The sequence below is a fragment of the Castor canadensis genome, chromosome 7 (assembly GCF_047511655.1).
Source record: "Castor canadensis chromosome 7, mCasCan1.hap1v2, whole genome shotgun sequence".
NCBI classification, from domain to species: domain Eukaryota; kingdom Metazoa; phylum Chordata; class Mammalia; order Rodentia; family Castoridae; genus Castor; species Castor canadensis.
In genome coordinates, this window is record NC_133392.1 from 32,519,827 (window position 1) to 32,545,955 (window position 26,129).

The 26,129-nt window shown below is 35.7% G+C and overlaps 1 protein-coding gene across 1 annotated transcript in view; it reads left to right on the plus strand.

The window, feature by feature from the left end:
* Tm9sf3 (transmembrane 9 superfamily member 3) overlaps positions 1-26,129 on the plus strand; it is a 67,792-nt gene that overhangs the window by 11,153 nt on the left and 30,510 nt on the right. Inside the window, exons 3-8 of the mRNA XM_020181409.2 lie at positions 7,977-8,099; positions 10,035-10,195; positions 11,180-11,257; positions 16,734-16,865; positions 18,360-18,526; positions 25,352-25,446. Coding sequence (XP_020036998.1) covers positions 7,977-8,099; positions 10,035-10,195; positions 11,180-11,257; positions 16,734-16,865; positions 18,360-18,526; positions 25,352-25,446 — 756 coding nt within the window. The remainder of the gene's footprint in view (positions 1-7,976; positions 8,100-10,034; positions 10,196-11,179; positions 11,258-16,733; positions 16,866-18,359; positions 18,527-25,351; positions 25,447-26,129) is intronic.

Genomic DNA, 26,129 nt, shown 5'->3' on the forward strand with positions numbered 1-26,129 from the left:
TGATACTGTAAAGATAATGCTACTTTAACTTTGATTTTTAAAATTGTATACTTTTAGAATTTTTTGTTACTATTACTAAAAATGGCTGTTCATATTTATATTCTCACCCCCACAGCTATACACAGTGTTCTTTGAGATTTAATTATAAAATTAAGTTATAAATTGAAACCATAGTGAGTGGTATGGCCTATAATTTTAAAAATCACTGTAAACATGCCCTGAGACTTGTATTTTAATTTAATAAGTTAGTTGAAATATTTAATCACAATTAAGAGGAAACTTAAAACTGGAGTATGTGATCTTTGAGAGCCTCAATAATATATTTATTCACCTATTTGCTCCTTTTGCATAATTGGTAGACATTTCTGAGTTGGGGACCAACAAGAGAGAATAGGCAAAACCATTGAGTCCTACTTTGGTTTTGTGGTTTTTGAAATCCTCACTCCTATTTCCTAAAGACAATTGCTCATTCAGCATTCTTAACCTTTCCTCTTTTATTAGTTCCTTGAGGCTGAGATGGAGAGATTATTTAAATAGAGGGAGATGGTTTTAAACATGAACTTGAAAAATGGGATTTAGTTTCTTTTCAGACTTAAGCTAAGCACTTTTGGGTTGAAAGAAGAGCTAGCCAGGTATTCCTGGCTTGAGAGTTAGTAGTTCCTTGGGTCTTACCAGCTCTGTACCTTCAGCTTGGATATGCTGCTAGAAAAGCTATTAAATTGGGGGACAGGGGGCAGAGAGGAGAGATGGCCCAAACGATGTATACACATATGAATAAATATGTAAATAATTAACAACAAAAAAAATTAGATAAAAAAATTTAGATAAACTTAGTGTGCTTGCTAGACAGGCACTCTACTGATTGAGCCACCAAAAAAAAAAAAAAACAAAACAAAAAAGCAAAGCTACTAAATTAACTGGTCCATGTAAAATAGTAAATGCTGATTAGACTTCTATTTCCCCTCTACTATAGGCTTTTGGTTGCTCTGTTCAAGGATAAAGTTGATTATGCTTTGAGAGTGTTCCCAATTGTTACTTATAGTATCATAAAATTTTAAAGTAGGATGCACTCTGAAGATTGTGTTATCCCATTTCCTCTCACAGAGGCCCAGAGATGGAGTGATTTGCCCATGGTATATCATACATACTATTAATGTAATAAAAGTGAGAACATCCTCTGGACTGTAGAAATACTTATATTGTTAATCTTTCATTCCTTAAATATTGGACTTTTGAAGATTCATCTGAAGACATGTTCAAATATAATAAAAATTACAATTATCAAAATAGAATAAAGTATATATGCACATATGTGTGTACATGTACCCACACACTCCTATACCTACATGGGTACACACATAGAAGGAACTAATGATAGTCTACAGTCTAGGTCTATAGGCAGATTAGGTCTAGGTCATAGAGACTGCTTCTCAGTTAGAATTTTATATGTAATTTTCTTTTTTAATTTCTTCTTACATTCTAGCACTAGACAAATGCTGAGATCATTTAGAGAAAATACTTTGAGAATACAAGGCTGGCCTAAATGAGGCATATTTAAACCAGGCCTGATTTTATTATTCTCTAATTTTAGAGGGTACTTCTTAGTACCTTGGCATTATAGAGAGGAAAGAACATTTTATTTAGGGTCAGAGACACTTGTGCATCCCAGCTTTGCCTCTGCTTACCTGGATGGTTGCAAGCAAATTATTCATCCTTTTTGATCTCTTAGTCCTCACTGTGAAACAATATCTACTTGATAGAATTGTTGTCAGGTTTAAAAGAGATAATGCATTTATCAAAGTTCTAGTACATAGTTTACATTCAACGAATGGTAACTTACAATACTGATAGTACATAGTATGGGTCTATATTTCCAACTTGGTTTTGGATTAGCAATTGTGAAATGTTAAATTTGTTTTATTGATTGTAGAATTGGACTTATCCCAAGCTTCTGCACTAGCCTGTTGGTTTTGTCAGGGTAAAGACAGTGCTTTCTTATCCACCATTACATCCATAGCTATTCAGACATATCTAGGGCCTGGTGTTCTTATACTTGTTCATTTTGATCAGTAGGTGGTCTGGAATTTTAATTCTTAACCTGGAAACATCACTGCCTTAGCCCCCTTTCCCTCCATTTGTGAATCCTACAGTATAAGAAAAGATGATAATTGTTGAAAATCAGTAACTTCTAGATGATTCCTTCCTTCCACTTTTAAAATTGGTCTTCCTTGAATATCTCAACCTAACAAAGGGGTGAAATTTTACAAGTATATTTCTTATTAGCGTGAATTGTTACGTTTTGAGTATTGCAGATATGGAAAAATGCCAAGTCTGCTTACAGCCTTAAATACTTAAAATTCAGTGGTTCTCCATCTTGGCTATTAATCATCTTCACTGTGCAATATTTCACACAATTATCTACCTGGGTGAAACAGGCCTCATCAAGTAAGGAAAAGGGTGTAGAAGATTTTTACTTAAGATAATTCCTCATCCTGTTTTTAGTCCCTAGCTTTTACTATTCTGCGGTTCCTTTTGCTAGATCCTCTAGGTTCTCTAGAGGATGATGTGCCTTTGGTCTACTTCAGGGGATCAGTTGAGGATATATATCTAGCTGTACTGTGGGTAGGGAAGGGGACTCTTGATAGCCAAGCCCTCCATATACATGGGTTTTTTGTTGTTGCTGGTTGTTTGTTTGTGTTTGCTTTTGCAGTGTTGGGGATTGAACCCAGGGCCTTGCACATGCTAGGCAAGTGTTCTGCCACTGAGCTACATCCCCAGCCTTTGGTTTTTTTGAAACAGGGTCTTACCATATACCTTGGGCTGGCCTCATTCTCTTGCCTCCACCAGCTGAGTACTAGAATTACAGGCATATACCACCATATCTGACTCCACATACATATTTGTATGAGATTGCTTTGTTTTGTGTGTTTAGCCCTACATCTGTCCCTTTTAATATGTGTGGTGCCTCCAAGTCTTGTGTCTTTTGAGTTGTGACACCTGTCCCTGTCACCCCTTCTTCTAGGTGTCCCTCCTGTGTTTTGTTTCCTCCTGCTTTATGTGTCACTTGTCACACTATTTTTCCTTTTTAAAAAATTTGTTGAAATCTTATCTTCACTGATTTCTCTATTTTTTGTGTTGTAGAACTGACATCTTTTTTTCTTTACTGACATTTTGATGAATTTCAGGAAGAAGAAGAAACATACTGTCTTGTTTAGTTGGAACTTAGCGCAATATTTTGTCCTGTTGGTTTTAATCAGTGTTTTAGCCAGACCAGATGATTTAATCTGGAATTTGTCAATTCTTTATAGTCTTACATTCTTTAGTTTTTTGGGTTTTTTTGGCAGTTCTGGGGTTTGAACTCAGGGCCTAAGCAGGTGCTCTACCACTTAAAGCCACTGTGACAGCCCCTTTAATTCTTTAACACCTTGGGCCAATTGCAGATTTGATAAATATTATCTTTTTGTTAAGTCCTTGTTTATACCATTGGTAACATTGTTTTCCTCCAGATTGACAACTATCTTTTTTGTTTTCAAAGCAATATATGTGTATTTTCCCCCCTGGTTTTAACTGTGATATAGTTTATTGTATATAATTTAGGACTTATAATAAATATAAAGAAGAAAATAAAAATCACCTAGATAAAATTACTATTACCATTTTGGTATATTTTCTTCAATTTTTCCTTGTGCTTTTCTTTCCATTCATCCACATTGCTTTAAAATATTTAAAAGTGGAGTTCATGTTACATATGCATGTTTTCTTAAAAAAGTTTAACAAACCCCTTATGTAAGTGCTTATTATGCACTTGGGTAAGCATTTCTTACCCAGTTACTAATGATTAGTTTTTATCCTGGTTTTTTTTTTTTTTACTCTTAACATTTTATGAGTTTATCCGTATATTGTTAACTCTTCTAAATGTGACTACATAGTATTTTTAACTATAATACTGTAATTTTCCCCATCTACTAGTTATAAGATATTTTGCTCAACCCTTCTTTCATCCTTTTCTTTCTTTTCTTTTTCTTTTTCTTTCTTTTTTTTTTTTTCTCTTAGAAATAACAAAACATTTAACTGTCCTTGTACCTAAGTATTTTACTGAATCTCTGAATCTTTCATAGGGTAAATTCTTAGAAGGAGAAAACAAAAACAAAGGCAGTAAACTTTTTGGCAGCTCTGGGGTTTGAACTCAGGGCCTCATGCTGCTTGAGTCACTCTGCCAGCCTTTTTTTTGTAATGAGTTTTTTCAAGATAGAGTCTCCCAGACTATTTGCTTGGGGCTGGCTTTGAACCATGATCCTCCTGATCTCTGCCTCCTGAGTAGCTAGGATTATAGGTGTGAGCCACCAGGACTTGGCAATGAACATTTTGAAAGATTGTTCTTGACAAGTATTACCAAGTAGCCAATCTTAAAAAAAAAAAAAAAATTGGAGTTTATAACACCAGATTGGTCAGTGAATCAATACTCTGTGTAGTTTTTAAATTAACTATGAATATATCAGTTTTTCCAGTTCCTGTTTTCCTTGAATTCATTTGGCAGTTACTGAGTACCTAATTGCATTCCAGCACTATGGAATGGATACCCAGAGCTTTCTGAGTATACAGAATTTACCCAGGAGCTCTGAAATTGTGCTCTTAATTTTGTGTGAATGTGCATTTTGGGGGACAAAGAAATAAAACTTTTATCAGATTCTCAAAGGGATGTGAGGCTAAGAACACTTAAGAACACCACTTATGAATACATTTGATACTGTTAGTCCTTAAAGCAACTCTGGAAAGGAACTAACACAGATGTTTTCTCTGTTTCACACTTGACAGAACTGAGATTCACAAAGGTTAAGTAACTTCTTTTACTTGCATAGCTAGTAAGTAGTGAAGTCTAAACTATAAAACTCCCATTTCTCCATAAATGTGTCTAGTGATTTCATGAGAGACTTTGCCAAATGCTGTTGAATTTGAGGCAGATAATTTCTGATTGTCCGGTTCAGTAATGTTACCAAAAGATAAGATGAGCTGGGCACTGTGGTTTGTGTTTGTAATCCCAAGTATGAGAGGCAGAGATCAGGAAGATTGGGATTTAAAGCCAGCCAGAGCAAAAAGTTAACAGAACCCCATTTTAGTCAATGAAAAGCGGGTCATGGTGACACATGCCTGTTGTCCCAGCTATGTTGGAAGTAAATAGGATTGCAGTTCAGGCCAGCTTGGGCATAATGTGTGAAACTCTATTTGAAAAATAACTAAAGCATAAAGGGCTGGAGACATGGTTCATGTGGACTTTAGTTTAAACCCTAGTACCACAAAAAAAAAAAAAAAAAAGTTTGCACTGGTAAAATCTCAATTGCATCATCCTTAGAATTCATAGGTCTGTGTTTTAGCTGAGAAAATGATTCTAGTGATAGATTTTTCAGATTGTTTTCCCAGTACATAGAATGCTGGTAATGATTTTGCATATTCAGCATTAGCTATCTTTACAGCAGCTCCCTCCAGACTGAAGTGCTATTTTGATCTGGTAACCAAGTCTTCAGTTTTTTGTGATGTCTGTATTTGCCTATGTGCCTGAAAGAGGAATTTCACTAAAATATGACCAACCAGTGCCCTTTTTACAGACAATCATGATAGGTTTTCTACCACATTTTATTTCTAGATTTTACATTAGGGAAAGATACTCTTAAAGACCTCTTTCTAATTTTTCTGAGAGACTCTGCCCAAAAACTTCATTTTTTATGTTGACACACACACACACCCCATTCATACACAGATGCATGCATATGTGCATGCTATACTGTTGGGTAGGGAAGCTGGCTTAGCTGTGGGGTAAAAAGAATTTAATTACTGATTACTTAATTTATACTGGGGTTTGAACTGAAGATCTTATGCTTTCTAGGCAAGCATTCTACTACTTGAGCCACATCTCCAGCCCTGAAAGGGCTTTTATAATCAGCCCTAGCCATTGCTCTCAAGGCCACATGGTATTTTGAGGAGCTGGTCTGAGGTAGAGTGATTCAGGCCTACATGCCATAAGGGAGGTGTGAAGAGAAAGCCATGGGACTTCAGAGAAAGGGGCAGGCTTGTGGGGGTGGGGAATCAGGGACTGCTCTTTGGAGGACAGGGTGCAGGAATGGGAAAGATTTTAGAATGGATTTTCAAGTGCAGTTAACAGCATGAGCAAAAATGTTCAGAGACCAAGGGAGCAAGGTGTATGGGAACTGCAGGTAGTTGAGTTAGGTTAGAATAAAAGAGGAGAAGATGATGGATCAATTGGGTAACAGTTGAACAGTTCAGACTAAGTAAGTTTTTAAAAGTTTATGCATATAAATGTCATATTTTCAAAACTACCACATTGTTAGTGATCATTATCAATGAATGTTTTTTTATAACAGCAAGGAATTTGCGTAGCTGAATTCCGCAGCGATTGCAGGTATTTGCCCTCCTGGCCTGGATCTTCCTTTAGTCCGCACCCCCTCACCCCAAGGCTACTGTGTCCTTTTTAGGGACTTTTTGCTGACAGTTCTGGCTCTTGCTTTAAGAACCCTTTATACCAACCTCATCTCTTAACTCTCCCCTGCTTCACTGCTTAGCTTCAGTTTTTACCATTATGAAAATCCTAAATTCCTTACTGAAAGAAAATCTGCATAGGAGAGGGTATTGGAGATAAAGCTATTTTCTTCTACTTGAGGGGAAGAGAGTATTTCCCTGTCCTTTTCCCATAGGACTTTGTTGTTTATTGTTGTCCATTTGGGGATACCCACTGTGGACTGATCGATATAATAAGGGAAACTGTTCTTTCTCTTGAGAGTTGGGGTAAATGTTGTGGAGTGTCAATTTATAACTCACCTTGCTATTTCTTACAGAAATAATGTTATAGGTAGCCATTACATTCATGATTCAACTATAGTTTATGTTTAAAAAATTTAACCCATGTTTAAAAGGGTTAATGTTTCTTTGTGAAAATTGCATTTCATATACTAAAAAAACAATATTTTAACACAAGAGGACATAAACTTGTGTTTTCCTTTTTTTAAGATTTTTTTCCTAATTGCTTAAGTAACATAGCAAAATAGTTTACTCCTCTTTATTGACATCTAGAGAATTTTTAGGGTTTTTGAAATTTTTGTTTTGTTTTATTTAGAACATATCACAGTTTTGAAACATTAGGTTTATAAGGTAGAGACCATCTGAATAGAATTATGCCAGTACTGTTTTTGAAAGTAGTCAAGAGTGGAAGTGACTCATCTTCAGGGGATTTTTGGGTAATTTTTAAACAGTGATGCCTGCTGGATAGAAGTTTCCCTTTTAATCTTATTATGAAGAGTCACTGGAATTCCTCATAGAATCTAGTCTGTAGTGACTTGTATTTCTAAGAATGTTAAATGTTTATCTCAGAAATCTTACAGTTAGATAGTGTTACCTTTGTTTAGGGTCATATTCTTAAGCTTTCTCATAAATTAAACGAAAACTTTCTAATGTGTCCTAACTTTTTATTTTTTTAAGATCTGTTTTTAGCAGTACTAGAGTTTGAACTCAGGATCTTAACCTTGCTAGGCAGGTGCTCTACCACTTGAGCCACTCCAGCAACCATTTTTAATGTGGGCTGGCTTCAAATTGTAATCCTTATTTCTGCATCCTGAGTAATTAGGATTACAGGTGTGAGCCACTGGCATCTGGCTAAGCTTTTTTATTTTTTAAAACAGTTTATTCATTTTAAAGTTACTTTGTAAAATTGTTCCTACATAATTTCTTTATATAAGGGATTTCATCACTGAGTAAGATAATATTTGAAAATAAAGGTGATTAAAATTCTTCTTATTAAAAATTACAAAGATATAGCAAAAGAAATGATAGCATAGTGAATCCTCAGATATTTATCATCCAGAATCAACTCTTATGAATAGAATATTAAACTTCAGGAAACACTGGCTTTTTTCTTGTATTATGTTTTGCAAATCAGTAGACTAATTTGCAATTTTTATTTTATGCAGATGATGTGATGCCAGCCACTTACTGTGAAATTGACTTAGATAAAGAAAAAAGAGATGCATTTGTGTATGCTATCAAAAATCACTACTGGTACCAGATGTACATAGATGACTTACCAATATGGGGTAAGTAAGTATTGCATTTAAGGTTTGGGAATATTTGCATAATAAGCAAGATTTATGTAATGACTTTGTTATGGTTATTAATTCTATATTGGATCATGATATAAATGTGTTTTCATTTCCCACAGAGTAACTTTAATGCCATTTTATGTATCCCTGTTACTTGAAGCTTTTATCTTTTTTTTTTCTTGGCAGTACTGAGGTTTGAACTCAGGGCTTCACACTTGCTAGGCAAGTGCTCTACCACTTGAGCCTTGCCCCCAGCTGGGTATGATAGTTTTTTGAATGACTTGTTTAACTAGTTCCCTGTGTTGTTTTCCAAAATTTTCAACGTTTAAAAAAATTTTGTGTCTAGCTCTTGCTTATATTCATCTTAGTGGAGAAGTACTATGGCACTGTTACACAAACTTAAGTATAATCCAAAAATCATTTATGTTGGACTTGATTAAATTATTTTAAATACAAAGCATAGGCAGCGATAATAGTCATAATATTTGAGCACATTTTCTGTCTCTGGACATATGTTCTGTATACAACAAATATCTTTTCTAATTGTTAAAATTGTTAGCTCATGACCACCAAACTAAACAATTGAACATACCAGGCCAGAGTTTATTATTATACCAAGGTGAAATTTATAAGAAAATCTGAAGAGATAATTGTATGCATCATTATTACTTTTATGCGTCAGGTATATATAGTAAGCGTTCCACACCAATCATTGTAATTTGTGTATAGTTACATGGGCATTTCTGTGATCAGATAGGGAAGCAGGAAGATGTGCTGCATATTCACTGAAGATTTCTGATCCTGTAATTTAGGAGGACGCATTAGGCCAAGCATTCTTCATTTTTGATCTTTTCCATTGCTTGTGGATTTCTGAACTAGATCATCCTCAGTTGTATTTTTGTTGTTGTTTGTTTGGTTTAGTTTTGGGTTTTTTCCCCTACTCATTTCTGCGGGCTGTGACTTTTCTGTTTTCTTGTCTTAAATCTTTTTTAACCCTGTGATTTCAGGGTCTGCCATGTTTAGAAGATACTTTTGCATATCCTAGAATATCTGAACCATGGGGAATCTTTGTCAAAAAAAAAATTCTGGGGGAAAGCTTTCAGTCTTTTAAAAAAGCCTGTTAGAGAAAAGCGTATTAGAAGGATTTCATTATAGAGAGATACTCAACCCCAAATAAAACAAAACTGTATTCTTTCAGTTGCACCAATTAGTGAGAATCATGTTGGTTATTAAGCAAATAATCTTCATAAGAAATGATCATATTTTTTCCTAATATTTTAATGGGCTGCATTGACCATAGAGGAAAGGCCTAAAGAGTAACTTTCTGAGCATACGACTTTGGTAAGTACATAGGCTTGGGCAGGGAACATTGGACAAAAAGCTGACAGTTCAAGGGCACAAGAAATGAATCCTCAGCTATCACTTATTGTCTCACATTGTTCAGATCTCTAATATCCCAAATCATCAGAATAATCATTTAAACTCTTGCCTCATTACCATTTATGTTCAGCATTCCTTTGACCTTGATGACTTTCCAGGGACAGGTTCAATACTTGGAAGAGGAGGCATTTTAAGTTTTGGTACATTTTTGGTTTTGTACATACACACACACGCATCTTTCCAGGATTGGTTAGATCATAACTTATTAGAGAAAATATGGGATGTGGTCTCTGGAAATAGTTTGTTTTTAATTTTGGTTGATCACTAGGAGCTGGGTAACCTTGACAGATGGTGACATATCACTGGACTGAAAATTAGAGATGCTAGGGAGCCTGCACCCCCATATATTGCAATGAAAGTGATAGTAATGACAAAGTGTGACCTTTGAGGGCCAAATTAGTGGTCAGTTATGTTGAACTGGTCATTTTTTCACCAGTTTTTTAAATACTGAGTGGTATTACCTTGCATAAAGTGCGTTTTCCTTTATAGGTATTGTTGGTGAAGCAGATGAAAATGGAGAAGATTACTATCTTTGGACCTACAAAAAACTTGAAATAGGTTTTAATGGAAATCGAATTGTTGATGTTAATCTTACTAGTGAAGGGAAGGTGAAATTGGTTCCAAATACTAAAATACAGATGTCATATTCAGTAAGTATTAAAATAATTTTATGTAGGAAGAAGTATTTGTGATTGTGTTTTGAACTTTAGTAAGTGAAAATGTAGCTTGAAATGGAATGCAACAGAATATTATTAAAACTGTATTTCCTCAACACATTTAAATATATGTAAGCCTCCTAAAAGCAGGAGAAAGTTGTACCTCACAAATATAGTATGAGATACCAGTTACTTATTTGCAGGACCTAGTATTTGCTCTAGCAAAGTTACTGTTACAACTAGGCAGGTGTACTAACCCAGCCATGTGTTTTCATAGTTACGTGTTTAGGTTACAGCAGTTCGTATTATTTCTCTTTCCTTTTTATCATTATAGATAGAAGTGATACTGTACAGAAAGTTTCTGGATAGATACAGTTTACCATGGTTTACTTTATCTGTTGGGATAATTACTTCTGCCAAGTAAGAGCTTTTCAGAACCCTTTAGGAACTATCAGGTTAATCCTTTTCTGTTAGGTTTAAAAATGGTGGAAAGAAGAGAGAAAAATTCAATGCAGGTAGCCTCTCTTGTTGCCAGTTATTTTTCTTGGTCACTGGAAAGAGTCCATTGCTCATACACAATTTTGAAAGTTTTTCAAGCTTTGTGCTATGTACTTAGTATAAATAATATTTATAAAGATAATTGATAGTTATAGTAAAAGCAATCTAAACTTAAAGATGTCCAGATTCTTATTTTAATTGGTTCAACACTTGTGACATCAGGTTAGAGTGTGTGAGGCAATAATAGTGAATAGTCCTTGAAAACTGAAATGATCCCTCAAAGGAAAGTTGTAAGTTTTGCTGATACACAGAGAAGAAAGTTGATTAGTTTTTGTTTAAACTTTTCATATTATGGTAACTTTTCACCATTTCCCTTGTTAATTTTAAGTGTGTAAATATTTCTAAATTTTGCTTGGAGTTTTGTCATCAGATTATTGATTTGTTTACTGGCCTTGATTCTCAAATGAAAATTTTTTTCAGGTAAAATGGAAAAAGTCAGATGTAAAATTTGAAGATCGATTTGACAAATATCTTGATCCATCCTTTTTTCAACATAGGGTAGGTAAATAGTTTGTATATTTTAAAATATTTTATATGTGTGCAAATCAGTTTCATCAACATTCAGTATTTACCATTTGTAGGTCAATTTCAAGATTTAATTGTGATTGCAGATGTGAACTTAGGGTCATAAGTGCAATAGGGTATTTTAGAAGAATAATCAAAATCTCCTTCATGCTGTGGCTTAAACCAATTAAGAGGTACACAGATATCTGGGAAGCTAACATATCACTTTAATTACTAATAATAAAATATTGGAGAATTCTGCTTATGTTTATGGTCAAATAGGCTTTTTACTATTAAAACTCAGAATTAGACTTAACACACTCAGTGCAGGCTTAACACACTATTGCAGGCTTTCTTATATGGGTACCTGCCCTTGAGAAACTTACTGTGTGAAGTGACAGCAGAGTGTACACATTTTCTGGGAAAGAAATGAATGTGCAAGTAGATGAGGTCAGAGTTTTTGCTAGTAGAAATCTTTGCACATAGAAACATTCAAGAATGGGAAGAAACTCTTTCCACATTTCTTATCCCCTGCCTGCAGATATAAGCTGGATCTCAGCTCATAAGATCAGTGGGTAGCATCAGTAGCAGTTTTGTACAGGTAGTTTTGGTTCTTGGTAGCAAAAATATGGTTTATTTTGGTGGCTCCTTTTTTAAAGGGTGAAGATTAAAAGACCACAAGGCATAAGAGAATATATCCATTTTCCCCGAATTGCCTCTTTTTCAATTTAGATCTCATTTTTTGGACTAGAATTTTGAAGTTTATTTATCATCTGTTTTTGAGATGGATCGAAGGTTTTTGGATTTATATTGTTGCTGTTAGGTTCCATGCTTAGATTCCACCAGAACCTATCACTACATCTAATCTTCCTCAGGGTTCTAGGATTTAAAAAGAGAAAAGAAAAAAGCTTTTCTGGGATTTCTGGGATAATCCTTTCTGAAAAATTTAGCACACTAGTTCTGAAGCTACATTTTTCTCCCCACCTCTACTTTCTTTACTTCTTCTACCTGCTACCCTCATGCTTCCTCCTCAGGTATAATTCTCAGGCAGTTATGAATGTGGTAGTCCAGTTACAGGTATGGCCACCGTTCCTCAGTTTAGATAACATTTGAGAATATGAGGGCTTTCAACTGGCAGTCCCCACTGGAACACTTAGGTCTGCCTTGTTTTTAGTCTTTGGTATTTATGATTTGAGATAAAGACTGCCTTTTTGCATTTTACACAGAGCAATGTGCTATTTATTCTTCTAATACACATTATTGAGCATATGTTGTGTGTGAAGCACTGTCTTAGATAAGTAGAACACATTAGAAAGTGAAAGGCAAAGATCCACACTTCTGAGAGCTTACATTTTAGTAAGTAGTAAGTACAGTGTACACTGTGGTCATACAGCATTCATTAGAAAAGAGAACAGTGGAGCAAGGGTGCCACAATCAGGGTAAGTTGCTGCTTTACATATTGCAATCAGGATAAGTCTCTTGAGAGGGACTTGTGAGAAAAACTAGAAGGGAAATAAGGAATGTGGGCATCTTAAGGAAAGAGTGTTCACACAGAGCAACACCATTGAAAAGCCTGATAAAGTGATTTGAGGAACAGCATGAAGATGAAGGCAGAGGTAAGAGAAGCCAGATAAATCATATGGCTACTATAAGGACTTTGGATTTTATTCTTCAATGCAAAGGCTCTGGAGAAGCATTGCAGTGGTTTCAGCAGGAGAGTGACAAAGGACTGAGCTCTGGGGACAGTAATAAGAGTCTAGGGAGAACAGGAGTATCTAGCTAAGGGCATTAAGGGTAAAAATTCAGAATATATGGTGTTTTGAAAGCCAGGATAAGAGTGTATCCTGGATAGAAAGATTAGTTCTGAATTGTTGCTAATGGGCCAAGTAAAAAGTGTTAGTAAGTTTTCCTTATCTGTAACAAAATACTTGAGATGATCAATTTGTGAAGAGGAAAAGTTTATTTTGGCTCATGATTTCAGAGGTTTCAGTTCACAATTGCTTGGTCCTACTACTTTAGGTCTGTGGCAAGGCAGCACATCATGCGGGGAAACATGGTGACGCAAAGCTGCTCACCTTGTGGCTGGGAATTGAAAGAGAAATAGGAAGGAGCTGGAGTCCTACTGTCTCCTTCTGAGAGCATGCTGTCCCATTAGGCCCCAGCTCTTGATGTTCACACCACCTCCAGATAATGCCAAGTGGGGAATCTGTTAACAACATGGGCCTTGGAGGACATTCCAGATCCAAAATACAGCATAAGATGAGTACTGAAAAGCAGCTATTGAGTTCCTTAGGAGTTCCTAGTGAACTTGGCAAAGAGCAGTTTTGGTGTGACATAGGGCAAAATTTGAATAGAGCTCCAGAGAGATTAATGGAGGCATAGGAATTGGAGACAGCAAGCATATTCTTGTGAGGAGTTTGGCTGTTAAAGAGAACAAAGAAATGGTGCAGTTCAATAGACAAGGTGGCATTAGGAGGATTTTTTTTTTTTTTTTTGGTGGTGCTAGAGTTTGAACTCAGCACTTTGTACTTACAGCTTGAACACGCCTCCTGCTTTTTTTGCTCTGGCTATCTTTGAGAATAGGGTCTTGTTTTTTGCCCTGGCTGGCTTGGACCATGATCCTCCCGTTTATGCCTCCTACAGTCACTGGGATGACTGTAGGAGGCATGCCCTACAGAAAAAGCATGCCTAACTTTTTCTGCTGAGATGGGGGTCTCATGAACTCTTTTGCCTGGACTGGCCTGCGTAAGTGGGATGATGGGTGTGTGCCACTGCACATGTGGTTTTTCAAACTTCTGCCCAGGCTGGTTTCGAACCTTGATCTTCTGTGTCTCAGCCTCTCAAGTAGCTAGAATTACAGGCATGAGCCACTGGTGCCCAACTTTTTCCTTTTAAGATACAGCAAAAACATTATGTTTATATACTGATGGGTTCAGTGAAGAGTACAAAATGGAAAGTTCCGGAGAAAGGGGAATTCCTATAGTGTTTTCCTGAAGTAGGTGGGAGGGGAGCAGATGGGATGGGATGGAATCTGTTGTATAAGTGTGTAAGGGTGGTGTCTAACTTCATGCCTAAAGCACACACATCAGAATTGGAACTGAATCCAGCTCTGACTCTGTTACTCACCATCACCTGGTCATCACATCAGTTTTTGTTTCCTTAGTAGTGGAGTAAGGATCATGATACCCTTTGGGATGGTTGAGCAATTTCACATGAGGTTGGCCATTCCTTGTTTATCTCCAGTTCTAAAATTCAGGAAAAATTGAGGGTGCAGCTTTAGAATTAGCACTAGGGGGTGCTATAGTGCAGCAGTTAGTAGGGTCATGAAGTCTTTTGTGATACCAGCTTTTTAAGAAATATTTTTCTTGGCATAAAACTTCAAAATAATACCACATTTTATAATTTTAGAATAAATGAATGTTACAAATTTCAAATTATTAGTAGTGCATTATAATAGGCATTGGTTTAAAGTTTGTATCTTAGATTGTATATATCGTACATTAGAAAATAGCAGAGAGCTTGTTAGAAGTTTTGGCATTTAAATTCAAATTTGTTTTTTAGCTGAGAAATAAAAACTACATATTTATGAGGTACTATCTGATGCTTCAGAATATGTAATACATGTGTAAGGCTTAAATCAGAGTAAACATGTCTCCTCAAATCTTTATTATTTGTTTACGGTAAAAATACTCTAGATCCATTCTTGCAGTTTTTGAACTGTATAGTATACTTTGTTATTTCAGTCATCCTACTGTTGTTGTACTACTAACTGTAGCTTAGTAGTACCCATCAGTTACCTTTTCCCAACCTTTTTTGCCCACTACTTTCCTGGCTTCTTGTAACCACTATTCTTTAGCTTCTATGAGATCAACCTGTTTACATTCCAGATATGAGTGAATCATATGGTACTTGTCTTTCTGTGCGTGGCTTATTTCATTTAACATAATTATCTCCAGTTCCATTCATGTTGTAAATTTTAGCATTTTAGGCGTATCTTTCTTATTACTAAATGTATATAAAATTTCATTTCTCTTTCAAAATTGGGCCAAGTGACTAAAAGATTTGAGTCACGTATATATTTCCTTCTCTTGACTTTTTCTGGGTTATTAATTTCCCAAGAGGAAACAAAATCACATTTTTTGAAAAGGCTGTCATTACAAACTGCTTTCATAAATTTTTAATGATATTTTATGATAAATTTATATAGCTTTTTTTGGGCAAACATTTCAAAGCATAATGCATTCATTGTTTTGTTTACAGGTCTAGTAGGTACTCAGTAAATAAATTGTTGAAGGAAGGGATGATCTTGTGCAGAGGCAGAGACAGTTGACTGTTTCCTGCTTTTCAGGAAGAGCCTCAGGGTGGATAGCAGAGCTAGGACTGCTCTTCATCTTGGCACACATCCTCAGCACATTCATCCAAGTTAAAAACTGCCCTCATTGTAAAAGGGACTTGCTGGTGCTGGAGAAGTGAGGGGACACTTAATGGGGTAAACTGAGAGAAGGAAAACACCTCAAGTGAATAAGATGTGGAGCCTAGTGCAAAGATTGACTTCAGAGGAGAAACAGCTCCTCAGAGATTGACAGGAGGAATGAAAGGATAGGAGGATGAATGCAGAAAAGTTGTGTCATGCTGGATGGCAGAAGACAGGAGAAAGGATGGCTATGGGGCCTTAAGAAGTTTTGGAAACACCCATAAGGACCTTTTGGGATTAAAAGATAATTAAAGGAATAACTGAGCAGTGTCACTCACCTAGTTGAAGTCAGATGTACTTGGTTCTGAGATGCACTCAAATATTGTAGGACTGGAATCTAGACATAATTTTGTGTGGATGAAATTAAAACCAAGAACTGTGAGAACACTGAGAAACTAAGGAGTATGTTAATGTTCTCTTTACCTTCTGTGGATAATTTGGGAAGGACTAAATAATGAGGGTGTGACAGGGTGAGGTGGGGTTAACAAACTAAAAGTAAGTGAAGCAAATCTTCAGGAAGATGATCTAAGTCCATGGCAGTCAACTGTGATGGTTTGGTTTTAGTGTTTTAAGGCTCAGTTATGCATGCGCTCACACACACACCCTCATTCCTAAACTTTACAAATAACATTTCCAATAAGAAAACTGAAGCCATGTAGAAATTGGCACAGCTTGGGTTAAAACCCTGGCTTATTTGACTCCACTCCTGTGCTTTTTCCATGTGAAGCTGAATAGCATATGCCATATGGCCAAATTATACTTTATTGGTATAGTAAATTTGGTTGTGAAAATCTGTATAGATGAGGTATGTTTTCAATATACCAAATTTTACTATGAAGAAAGACAATTCCTTGGCACAGAGAAATTCATTTCCAGTGTGTCTGGAGTTTGGATTTTTATATAAAAGATTTTTAAGAGACTTTTTCCATTAGTATCCAGTTGTCATGAAACCTATGAATTTTGTAACTGGTATTTCTTCATTTTCTGTTATTTTAGATTCATTGGTTTTCAATTTTTAACTCCTTCATGATGGTGATCTTCTTGGTGGGCTTAGTTTCAATGATTTTAATGAGAACTTTAAGAAAAGATTATGCCCGGTATAGTAAAGAGGAAGAAATGGATGACATGGTAAGCAAACATTTTATAAAACATTTAATAACAGTTTATATCTCAGTGATATTGTGAATATTGGAATTTAGGTCACAATTTTTTATCTATGAGCCCAGATGGCTTTTCAGAATTCAGGATTTTTAGGTTTAAAAATCATGTAAAGCCAGGGACAGTGACATAGGCCAGTAGTTGCAGCTACTCAGGAGGGAGGAGGAACACTTGAGCCTAGGCATCATAGTGAGACCCAGCTCTTAAGAATATATAAAAATAAAAATGATAATACTTTGCTGGGGGGTGTGGCTCAGTGGAAGAGTGCTTGCCTAGTATGGACAAGGTCCTGAATTCAATTCCTAGCATCTCAAAGTTAAAAAGAAAGAAAGGTATAAAACTCTTGGTGGAATCTGGGACCGGGTTATTCATGGTTTTTTTTTTTTCAGTAAACCATGAAAATATACACCCATGTGAGATAAACAGCATAAACAACCTCTTCTTAGTTCAAGCCAAGTTTTGCCACCAAATTAAGGACACACCAAACTTTAATTTTCATAGCTTTTGATTTCAGAATTGTGATTAGGAGGTTATAGACCTATATGATACTGTTCTAGTACTTTCAATATTGCATCAAATTCAGGGAGTGCATGGAGGTATTAATTTGTATTTAGTTTAGTGGTATAAAATTTCCTACATTTTTTTTATTAATTTATAGAACTAAAAGTGTGTTCACATAGAATATTAGTGGCTATTGCATATACGTATGCTTCATCATTAAATAAGTTTGGGAAACAGTTTTAACTTTTCAATTTTAATATGCTAAGTATATTGTGAAGTATCAGAGGGTAGATAAGAGCCCTTTAATCAGTACTTAAGAGACTGAGATAGAACCACAAGTTTGAGTTCAGCCTGAGCTACATAATAAGACCCTGTCTCAAAAAATAAACACCACCACCACAACAACACAAAAAAGGAGGTTAGATAAAATCTTTGATACTTCACAAACAACTTCCTTAAGAAACAATGTTTTAGAAATATTTATGAAACACTTGGATTACTTTTGAAAAGTAAAAATTGAGTTCTTTTTAAAAAAAGAACATCTGTATCCAGTACTTTTCCTGTAAGTTTTCTTAGATTTTAGGCTACAAAGGACATGTGTGCATTTTTAGGGCAAGTATTGGCATTGTTGATACCTTATCCTTCTCTTTTGCTCGTACCTGACCCCCAGTCGCTCATGAGCCACATGGTGGGGTGGCTGAGTGTCCCTCCATGCACTGCTCTTCCAATTCGGCCTTCTCGCTTTATTCCCAGACCTTCCATTTTTGAGATTCATTTTGAGTTATTAAGGCAGGGAATATTTTAACTTTGAAATGTCTTTTCTCGGCATTTCAAATTCTTAAAAGGCTATAAATTTGGAAGACAGGACCTTAGGTCTGTCCTTTCTTACTTGTTAACTGTGTTTTAATTTGCTTCTGAATGGTTTTCTTTTCTCTCTACATATTTGTGTGTACTTGAATACAGGATAGAGACCTAGGAGATGAATATGGATGGAAGCAGGTACATGGAGATGTATTTAGACCATCCAGTCACCCGCTGATATTTTCCTCTCTCATTGGTTCTGGATGCCAGATATTTGCTGTATCTCTCATTGTTATTATTGTTGCAATGATAGAAGACTTATATACAGAGTAAGTGCTTGCATTTAATTTCATTACCTTTTTGCTCTTAAATACTTTTTATCATTGGAACTTTTTAAGTCAATTATAATTGAATGTTTGCTTATTTTAGTTATTCACAAGTTAAATACTATAAATGTCATTATTACAGACAAACCAAATAATGAGCAGTACCCTTTAGCTCTAATTGAATTTCTCCATACATGCTAAAATTTATTGGCATTACTGAACATTTGGATTAGTTATAGAGGTTATGTTCCAATAGAGAATTAAGCAGAGGTTACTTTCAATCTAGAGTGTTTAACAAAGTGAGCAGGCATTTTTTTCGTTAAAAGTTGAAGATTCAATTGGGACTCCATATGAAGTACCAGAATTTCACAGTTATGATGAAATTAGTACTTCACATTTGTATCAAAACAGGACACTATATACAGAATAGGGAAAAAAAGAACTATTATAAATAATAGTAGAATGATGGACAAGTCACATGAGATTAGAAAAATAATTGGATGCTCTCTTAAAAAAACAAAGTCCTAGACCAATATCCTGTCTTTGTATGGTTTTTATAGTTTTATAAACAAAACCATTTATAAGGATTTATAAGGACCTGATTTGAGGTCTTTGAATTGTAAGAAAAAGTTGTACCTGAAGGAAAAACTGAAGTCACTTGTTCTAAAAGAGCCATAACATCTGTAAAGCAAACGTATTCTCATGCCTGGGTGTAGTGACATAATTCAGGTGTTTTAGTGGTGTAATTGAGCTGTTCAACCCCATGAGGTTCTCCACTAGAACGACCCTTCTTCCAGGTGTATTTCATATTTACATTTTAATTCTTAATGCATTCTTTCTTATATGTGTCCAGCATTTCATGGACAAGCAATACATTTATGCTGAAAGAATAGCTCTTTAGTTGTATGTTAAATATTTAATTGTATATTAAATTGCTGTTTCTTTTGTTAGCCAGTTCCTTGAGAACAAGTACTTTGTCTTACCTTTTTGAATTACCAAGTACCTACATAAAAGTGCCTGAACAATGCTTTTTGAATATATTAACCAACAAAGCTGTTTCTCTAATAGAACCTTTGCAATTAATTTACTACATAAGCTTTAAAATAATTGAGGAAAGACTAAACTTCAGAGTTTTGGGAAGTAGTTCATATTCTAGGGTACAATATGTTTTCAGGTAAACTGAACCCTGAATATAAGAAAAGCATTTCAAATCTGCAAAAAGTCATGCTTTATGTTAAATACTGGTTTAAATTCGTCAATATTGAGTTGAGGCTGACCATATTATTCATAATCTTACTAGTTACTAGAGAGTAACCTTTCTTAGAATTCTTGTTTTTGCTTTGCTTTTCAAAATATTATGTGTTAGAATTTGACATCTCATTTTCTTAATACAGAAGCTCTTCTACTTTAAAGACCTTCCATTTTTAGAAATAAGAAACTACTTTTTGCTGGGCTCTGGTGGCTCATACCTGTAATCCTACCTACTCAGGAGGCAGCGATCAGGAGAATTGCTGTTCAAAGCCAGACCCAGGCAAATAGTTTGTGAGACCCTGTCATGAAAAACTCCTTCACAAATATAGGGCTGGTGGAGTGGCTCAAGGTGTAGGCCCTGAGTTCAAAGCCCAGTACCACAAAAAAAAAAAAAAAAAAAAGTGCTCTTTAATAGATAGCATTAGCAGGCAAATAAGTTTTTTTGTTTGTTTGTTTTTTTACTGTCATTACTGTAAATGGGTGTTCTATGTTGTGTTGTTTTGAAATAAACATAATCAGTTACTTAGAAGTACTTCCCTACTAATGGAGGCAGAGATGGGAGGTTCACTGTTGGAGGCCAGCCCAAGGAAAAGTTAGCAAGACTTTATTTCAAAAACAAACTGGGTGTACCCATCTGTAATCCCAGCTAAGAAGGAGGCAGAGGTAGGAGGATCTTTGTCCCAGTCAAAAAAAGCCAGATCCTATCTAAAAATAAATGGTAGTGTTTGTCTAGTAAGGGTGAGGCCCTGAGTTCAGTTCCACAAAATAAAAATAAAAATTAATGCAGTGTCTGCAGGTTACTCCAGAGGCACCTGCACACCCTAGTTTATTGCGTCACTATTCACAATAGCCAAGTTATGGAAACAGCCAAGATGCCCCACCACTGACGAATGGATTAAGAAAATGTGGTATCTATACACAATGGAATATTATGCAGCCATGAAGAAGAATGAAATGTTATCATTCGCTGGTAAATGAATGGAATTAGAGAACATCATTCTGAGTGAGGTTAGCCTGGCCCAAAAGACCAAAAATCGTATGTTCTCCCTCATATGTGGACATTAGATCAAGGGCAAACACAACAATGGGATTGGACTTTGAGCACATGATAAAAGTGAGAGCACACAAGGGAGGGGTGAGGATAGGTAAGACACCTAAAAAACTAGCTAGCATTTGTTGCCCTTAACGCAGAGAAACTAAAGCAGATACCTTAAAAGCAACTGAGGCCAATAGGAGAAGGGGACCAGGAACTAGAGAAAAGGTTAGATCAAAAAGAATTAACCTAGAAGGTAACACCCACGCACAGGAAATCAATGTGAGTCAATGCCCTGTATAGCTATCCTTATCTCAACCAGCAAAAACCCTTGTTCCTTCCTATTATTGCTTATACTCTCTCTACAACAAAATTAGAAATAAGGGCAAAATAGTTTCTGCTGGGTATTGAGGGGGTGGGGGGGAGAGGGAGGGGGCGGAGTGGGTGGTAAGGGAGGGAGTGGGAGCAGGGGGGAGAAATGACCTAAGCCTTGTGTGCACATACGAATAATAAAAGAAAAAAATAAAAATTAATGCAGTGTCTTATTACAATATAGAAATTGCTAGCATTATTGAAGTTTCATGTTTTGTGCTTTGTGCACATTAGCTCCTTTACTCTGTGTATTACCTCTGTAAGGGAACCATTATTACTCCATTCTATAGACAGGCAAAGTAAAGCTCAGAGAGCTTAAGTAATTTATCTGGGATCAGAGCACTATCTCAGCTAGTTGTTAGGGTGTTGATAGGCTGAGATTCGGATTAGGCAGTCTCATTTCAGAACACTTTGCTGTGTTACGGAAATGAAAATAGTGATAATAATGTGAAGTGGTAAGAAAATGAAAAGTTTGCATGTGAAATTGGGACAGATCACTTGAGATGTAGTGATTGTTAGGGATAAAGAGCAAATATTATAACTCGTGAAAGTTGCTTTGCCTCTGTGGTCACCATCACAATTGGAGGAAAAATACTTGGAGAACATTGGTAGAGGATCAGTATCACTGTACATGTCTGTGAGAGTGATATTAATTCTTGAGAAGGCGTACCATTTGAAAGATGAGGGTGAGCCTGGTGATGCTGCCACACAGCTGCTGTTCCTGTTATGCTGAAACTTTTGGTGAAGAGTGGTAAGGTCATAGCAAGTAGTGGCAAAGCAACTCCTAGCAGTTTCCTTTTCCTGTCTTGGGATTGGAGGCTGCCTCAGTGGATTTCAGTGTAGATGAAAATGACTTATTTGAGGGCTAGGAGTAAAATGCTCATAGGATATTTATAAACAAAGATGAAGGATATATCTGATTTATAGAACTGTGATGGCTGCTTATACCTTCATTTAGTAGAAACATCTTTGGACTACCTGGTAGTCATTTTGGATTCTCAGACACATGGGCAGCCTTTTTGAACCCTTTGTGCTGATATCAGGAACTTCTGCCTAGTGTTAGTGTTCCTACACTGAAAGCCTTTTTTTTTTTTTTTTTAACGTAACTTCACATGCTTTCTTTTTTTTTTTTTCTTTTATTATTCATATGTGCATACAAGGCTTGGGTCATTTCTCCCCCCTGCCCCCACCCCCTCCCTTACCACCCACTCCGCCCCCTCCCTCTCCCCCCCAACCACCTCCATACCCAGCAGAAACTATTTTGCCCTTATTTCTAATTTTGTTGAAGAGAGAGTATAAGCTATAATAGGAAGGAACAAGGGTTTTTGCTGGTTGAGATAAGGATAGCTATACAGGGCATTGACTCACATTGATTTCCTGTGCGTGTGTGTTAACCTTCTAGGTTAATTCTTTTAAAAAAAAAATTAACATAAATTAGTACAAAGGGGTTTCATTGTGATACTGCCATAGACGCATACAATGTGGTTTGATCAGATTCACCCCCTGTTACACTCTCTTAACCCCTGCTCCTTCCTCCCCCTTTTAAAAGCAGTATCTTTATATAAATAAATATATACATTTATTTATATAAAACTTCAGACATACATATTGTTTTGACCATGTTTACCCCCTTAGCAACCCTCTCTTCCCCCTGCCTTTTCTGCTGGTTCCTCCCACCATCGTCCCTCCTTTATTACTATTATTATTGTTATTTTGTAGTACTGGGATTTGAACTCAGGGCCTACACCTTGAGCTACTCCACCAGCCCTTTTTTATGATGGGTTTTTTCCAAGATAGCGTCTCATGAAGTATTTGCCTGGGCTGGTTTCAAACCATGATCTTCCTGCTCTCTGCCTCTTTAGTAACTAGGATTACAGGCATGAGCCACTGGCGCCTGGCTGTCACCATCATCATCATCATTATTTTAGGTCTAGATTCTGCATATTTGGCTTTTTGAGGTTGGCATAAATTTGCTCAGCATGATGAGCTCCAGTTTCATTTATTTTCCTGCAGACAACATAATTTCATTCTTTTTTTATGACTGAATAATAATCCATAGTGTATACATGTCACACTTTCTTTATCCATTTATGTGTTGCTGGGCATTCAGGCTTATTCCATAGTTTAGCTATTGTGAATGGTATTGTGATACATTAGATATTCAGGTATCTCTACTGTATGTTGATTTACATTCCTTTGGTTATATGCCAAAGAGTGATATAGCAGGATCATAATTTAGGTCATTTTTAGTTTTTTGAGGAGCCTCCATACTGATTTCTATAGTGGTTGCACTAAATTTAGATCCCCAGCAACAGTGTATAGTGGTTCCCCTCCACATCCTCTCAGCATTTGTTGTGCTCTTGATGATTGCCGTCCTGACTGGTGAGATGGAATCTCAGTGTGGTTTGGATTTGCATTTCCTTTATGGCTGAGGATATTAAACATTTCTTCATGTGTTTATTGGCTGTTTGTGTTTCTTTTAAGACCTGTCTACTTCATTTGCCCATTTAGTAATTGAGTTGTTTGGGTTTTTTTGCTGTTTTAATTTTGGGGCTCTTTGTATATTCTGAATATTAATTCTTTTTTATCCAATGAATAGCTTCCAAAGATTTGCTCTTATTTCCTGGACAATTGGAGTCCTATTCAGAAAATAGCTTGTCTGTATCTTCAAGTGTTTTCCTGTAGTATTATCAAAGTTTCAGGTCTTGCATTAAGATCTTTGATCCATTTTGAATTGATTTTTGTATGGGGTGGATAAGATCTAGGGATCTAGTTTTAGTCCTCTATGTGTTAATATCCAGTTTTCCCAGCACCATTTGTTGAAGAGGCTGTCTTTTCTCCAATGTGTGTTTTTTGGCTCCTTGTCAAAATCAGTCTATAGCTGTGTGGGTTTATTTCTGGATCTTCTACTCCCTTGATTTATGTGTCTGTTTTGGGGTCAGTTCCATGCTGTTTTTGTTAAGTATGGCTCTGTAGTATAATATGAAGTCAGATACTGTGATACCTGCAGTATTGCTCTTTTTTAGGGGCATTATGGGACTTGAACTCAGTACCTCACACTTAACTAGGCAGATGCTCTACCACTTGAGCCATCTCTCCCCTCCCCCTCCAAGCAGTCTTTCTGCTTTCATCAGTTAGACCTATGTCAGCCTTAGTGCACACACATATTTTTAAAGAGAATGAGTTTTACTTGTTAATGGTAGTGTGGAAGGAATAAATTAGCACTTGCAGTGTTTATTAATTGAATTCTTATAACAACACATTTAGTTTTTGAAACTGATTAACTTTTGATACTCATCTTTTAAATTTGAAAATGACAAATCCTTATATTACATTTGTGTATAGTTAGCTATAAATTGATGGGAATAAAATATTGCAGTGTTTTCAGTATTGTACATTCACTTTTAAGATAAGTGTTTGAATGGAAGAGAGCTACATATTGCAAGACTAGTGTGTGTACGGAAATAAGTGAATAAGTACATTTCTATACCATAGCAAATGAAACTGTCATTTATCATTTTAATATTTCTCTTTGCAATTAGGTATTTAAAAATATTTTTCTAGTTATTACTGAGCAGGAGAATTGGTCTGAATTTTCTAGATATCCTTATTGGAGCAAGTGATTAGGGATTATTAAATGAATTAATGTTGCCTGTGGACCTATAGATTTTTAAAAAATCATTTAACAGTGTAAAGGAAACTAGACAAGGAAACTCTCAATGTCATACCATTTAAATAGTAGTGTGTAATATAGATTATCCTACTTCCATTTTCTTTCTGTTAGCAGGCAAGAAACTTTAGTTATAAAAAGGAATATTTAGTCAAGTTATAAAAAGGAGTATTCTAAGCATTTTTTACAATAGGTAAATATCTTGTTTGATATAATGGGGATGGTTTAAAGGTTACAGAATAGTTTTACTATAAGTTCTAATATTGTTTCCAAAAACATGTGAAATATTTGTTTACAATATATTATGAAATTTAGCTGCAGATTAGGATCAACCTGGTATTCCTGAGGTTTTTTTTTTTTTTTTTTTTTTTTTTTTTTGCAGTCCAGGTTGTGATATTTTTGTTTCTATTAAAATTTATCTTTGAAATTAAATTAGTGCTAAGCAGTTTCTTCAAATTGTTGGCTTTAATTTATCCTTTTTTTTTTTTTTTTGCCTTTTTAGGAGGGGATCAATGCTCAGCACAGCCATATTTGTCTATGCTGCTACATCGCCAGTGAATGGTTATTTTGGAGGAAGTCTGTATGCTAGACAAGGAGGTAACTTGCGAGCATCACTTAATATTTTTAATTCTAGATGTTGTTATTTTACTGTGAAGTATTTGGAATTTAAATGCACAGGGAAGCCATTGTAAAATCCTTTGTTATGCCACTTCACATAACCTCCATCAAACTTAATTGTGTTCTGTTGGGTTTTTATGGAAGCTTTGCATTTTATTTCCTAAAATTATGAATAAGTAACAGATTATCTCCGTTGTGAAATTAGCCCTAAAAGAACATCTAGGAGAGTACATTTAAGTTGTTGGTATTATGCTGCTTTGAGGTGCCTAGCTCCCTAGATGTGCTCTGTGAGAGTCCTCCACAGAGAGTATAGCTTGATAGGTGAATATAAAGTTTTTTTTTTAATGACCTACGGGTAAACATTCTGAACAGTGGAAAGAGAATAGGAAAGAGTTGTTTATTTCTTTAGTCTCTTAAGTACTTATCAAAAGACTTTTCACAAAGATTTCTGTTACTCTGTGTCACAGTCTTTTGCATTTCATTTTAAATATCTCCTTTGCTCCTCTACTCCTATAATGCAAAAATGATGGGCTAATAGATGGATGATAAGAGGGTACTTCTTGATGTTTCTTTCTGTGATTGTATTCAGGGGTTTTTAAGTTTCTTTGTATCCCCTTTAATAGTGGTCAGAAAGGTGCAGAGTGGTGGATTTGCATATTTTA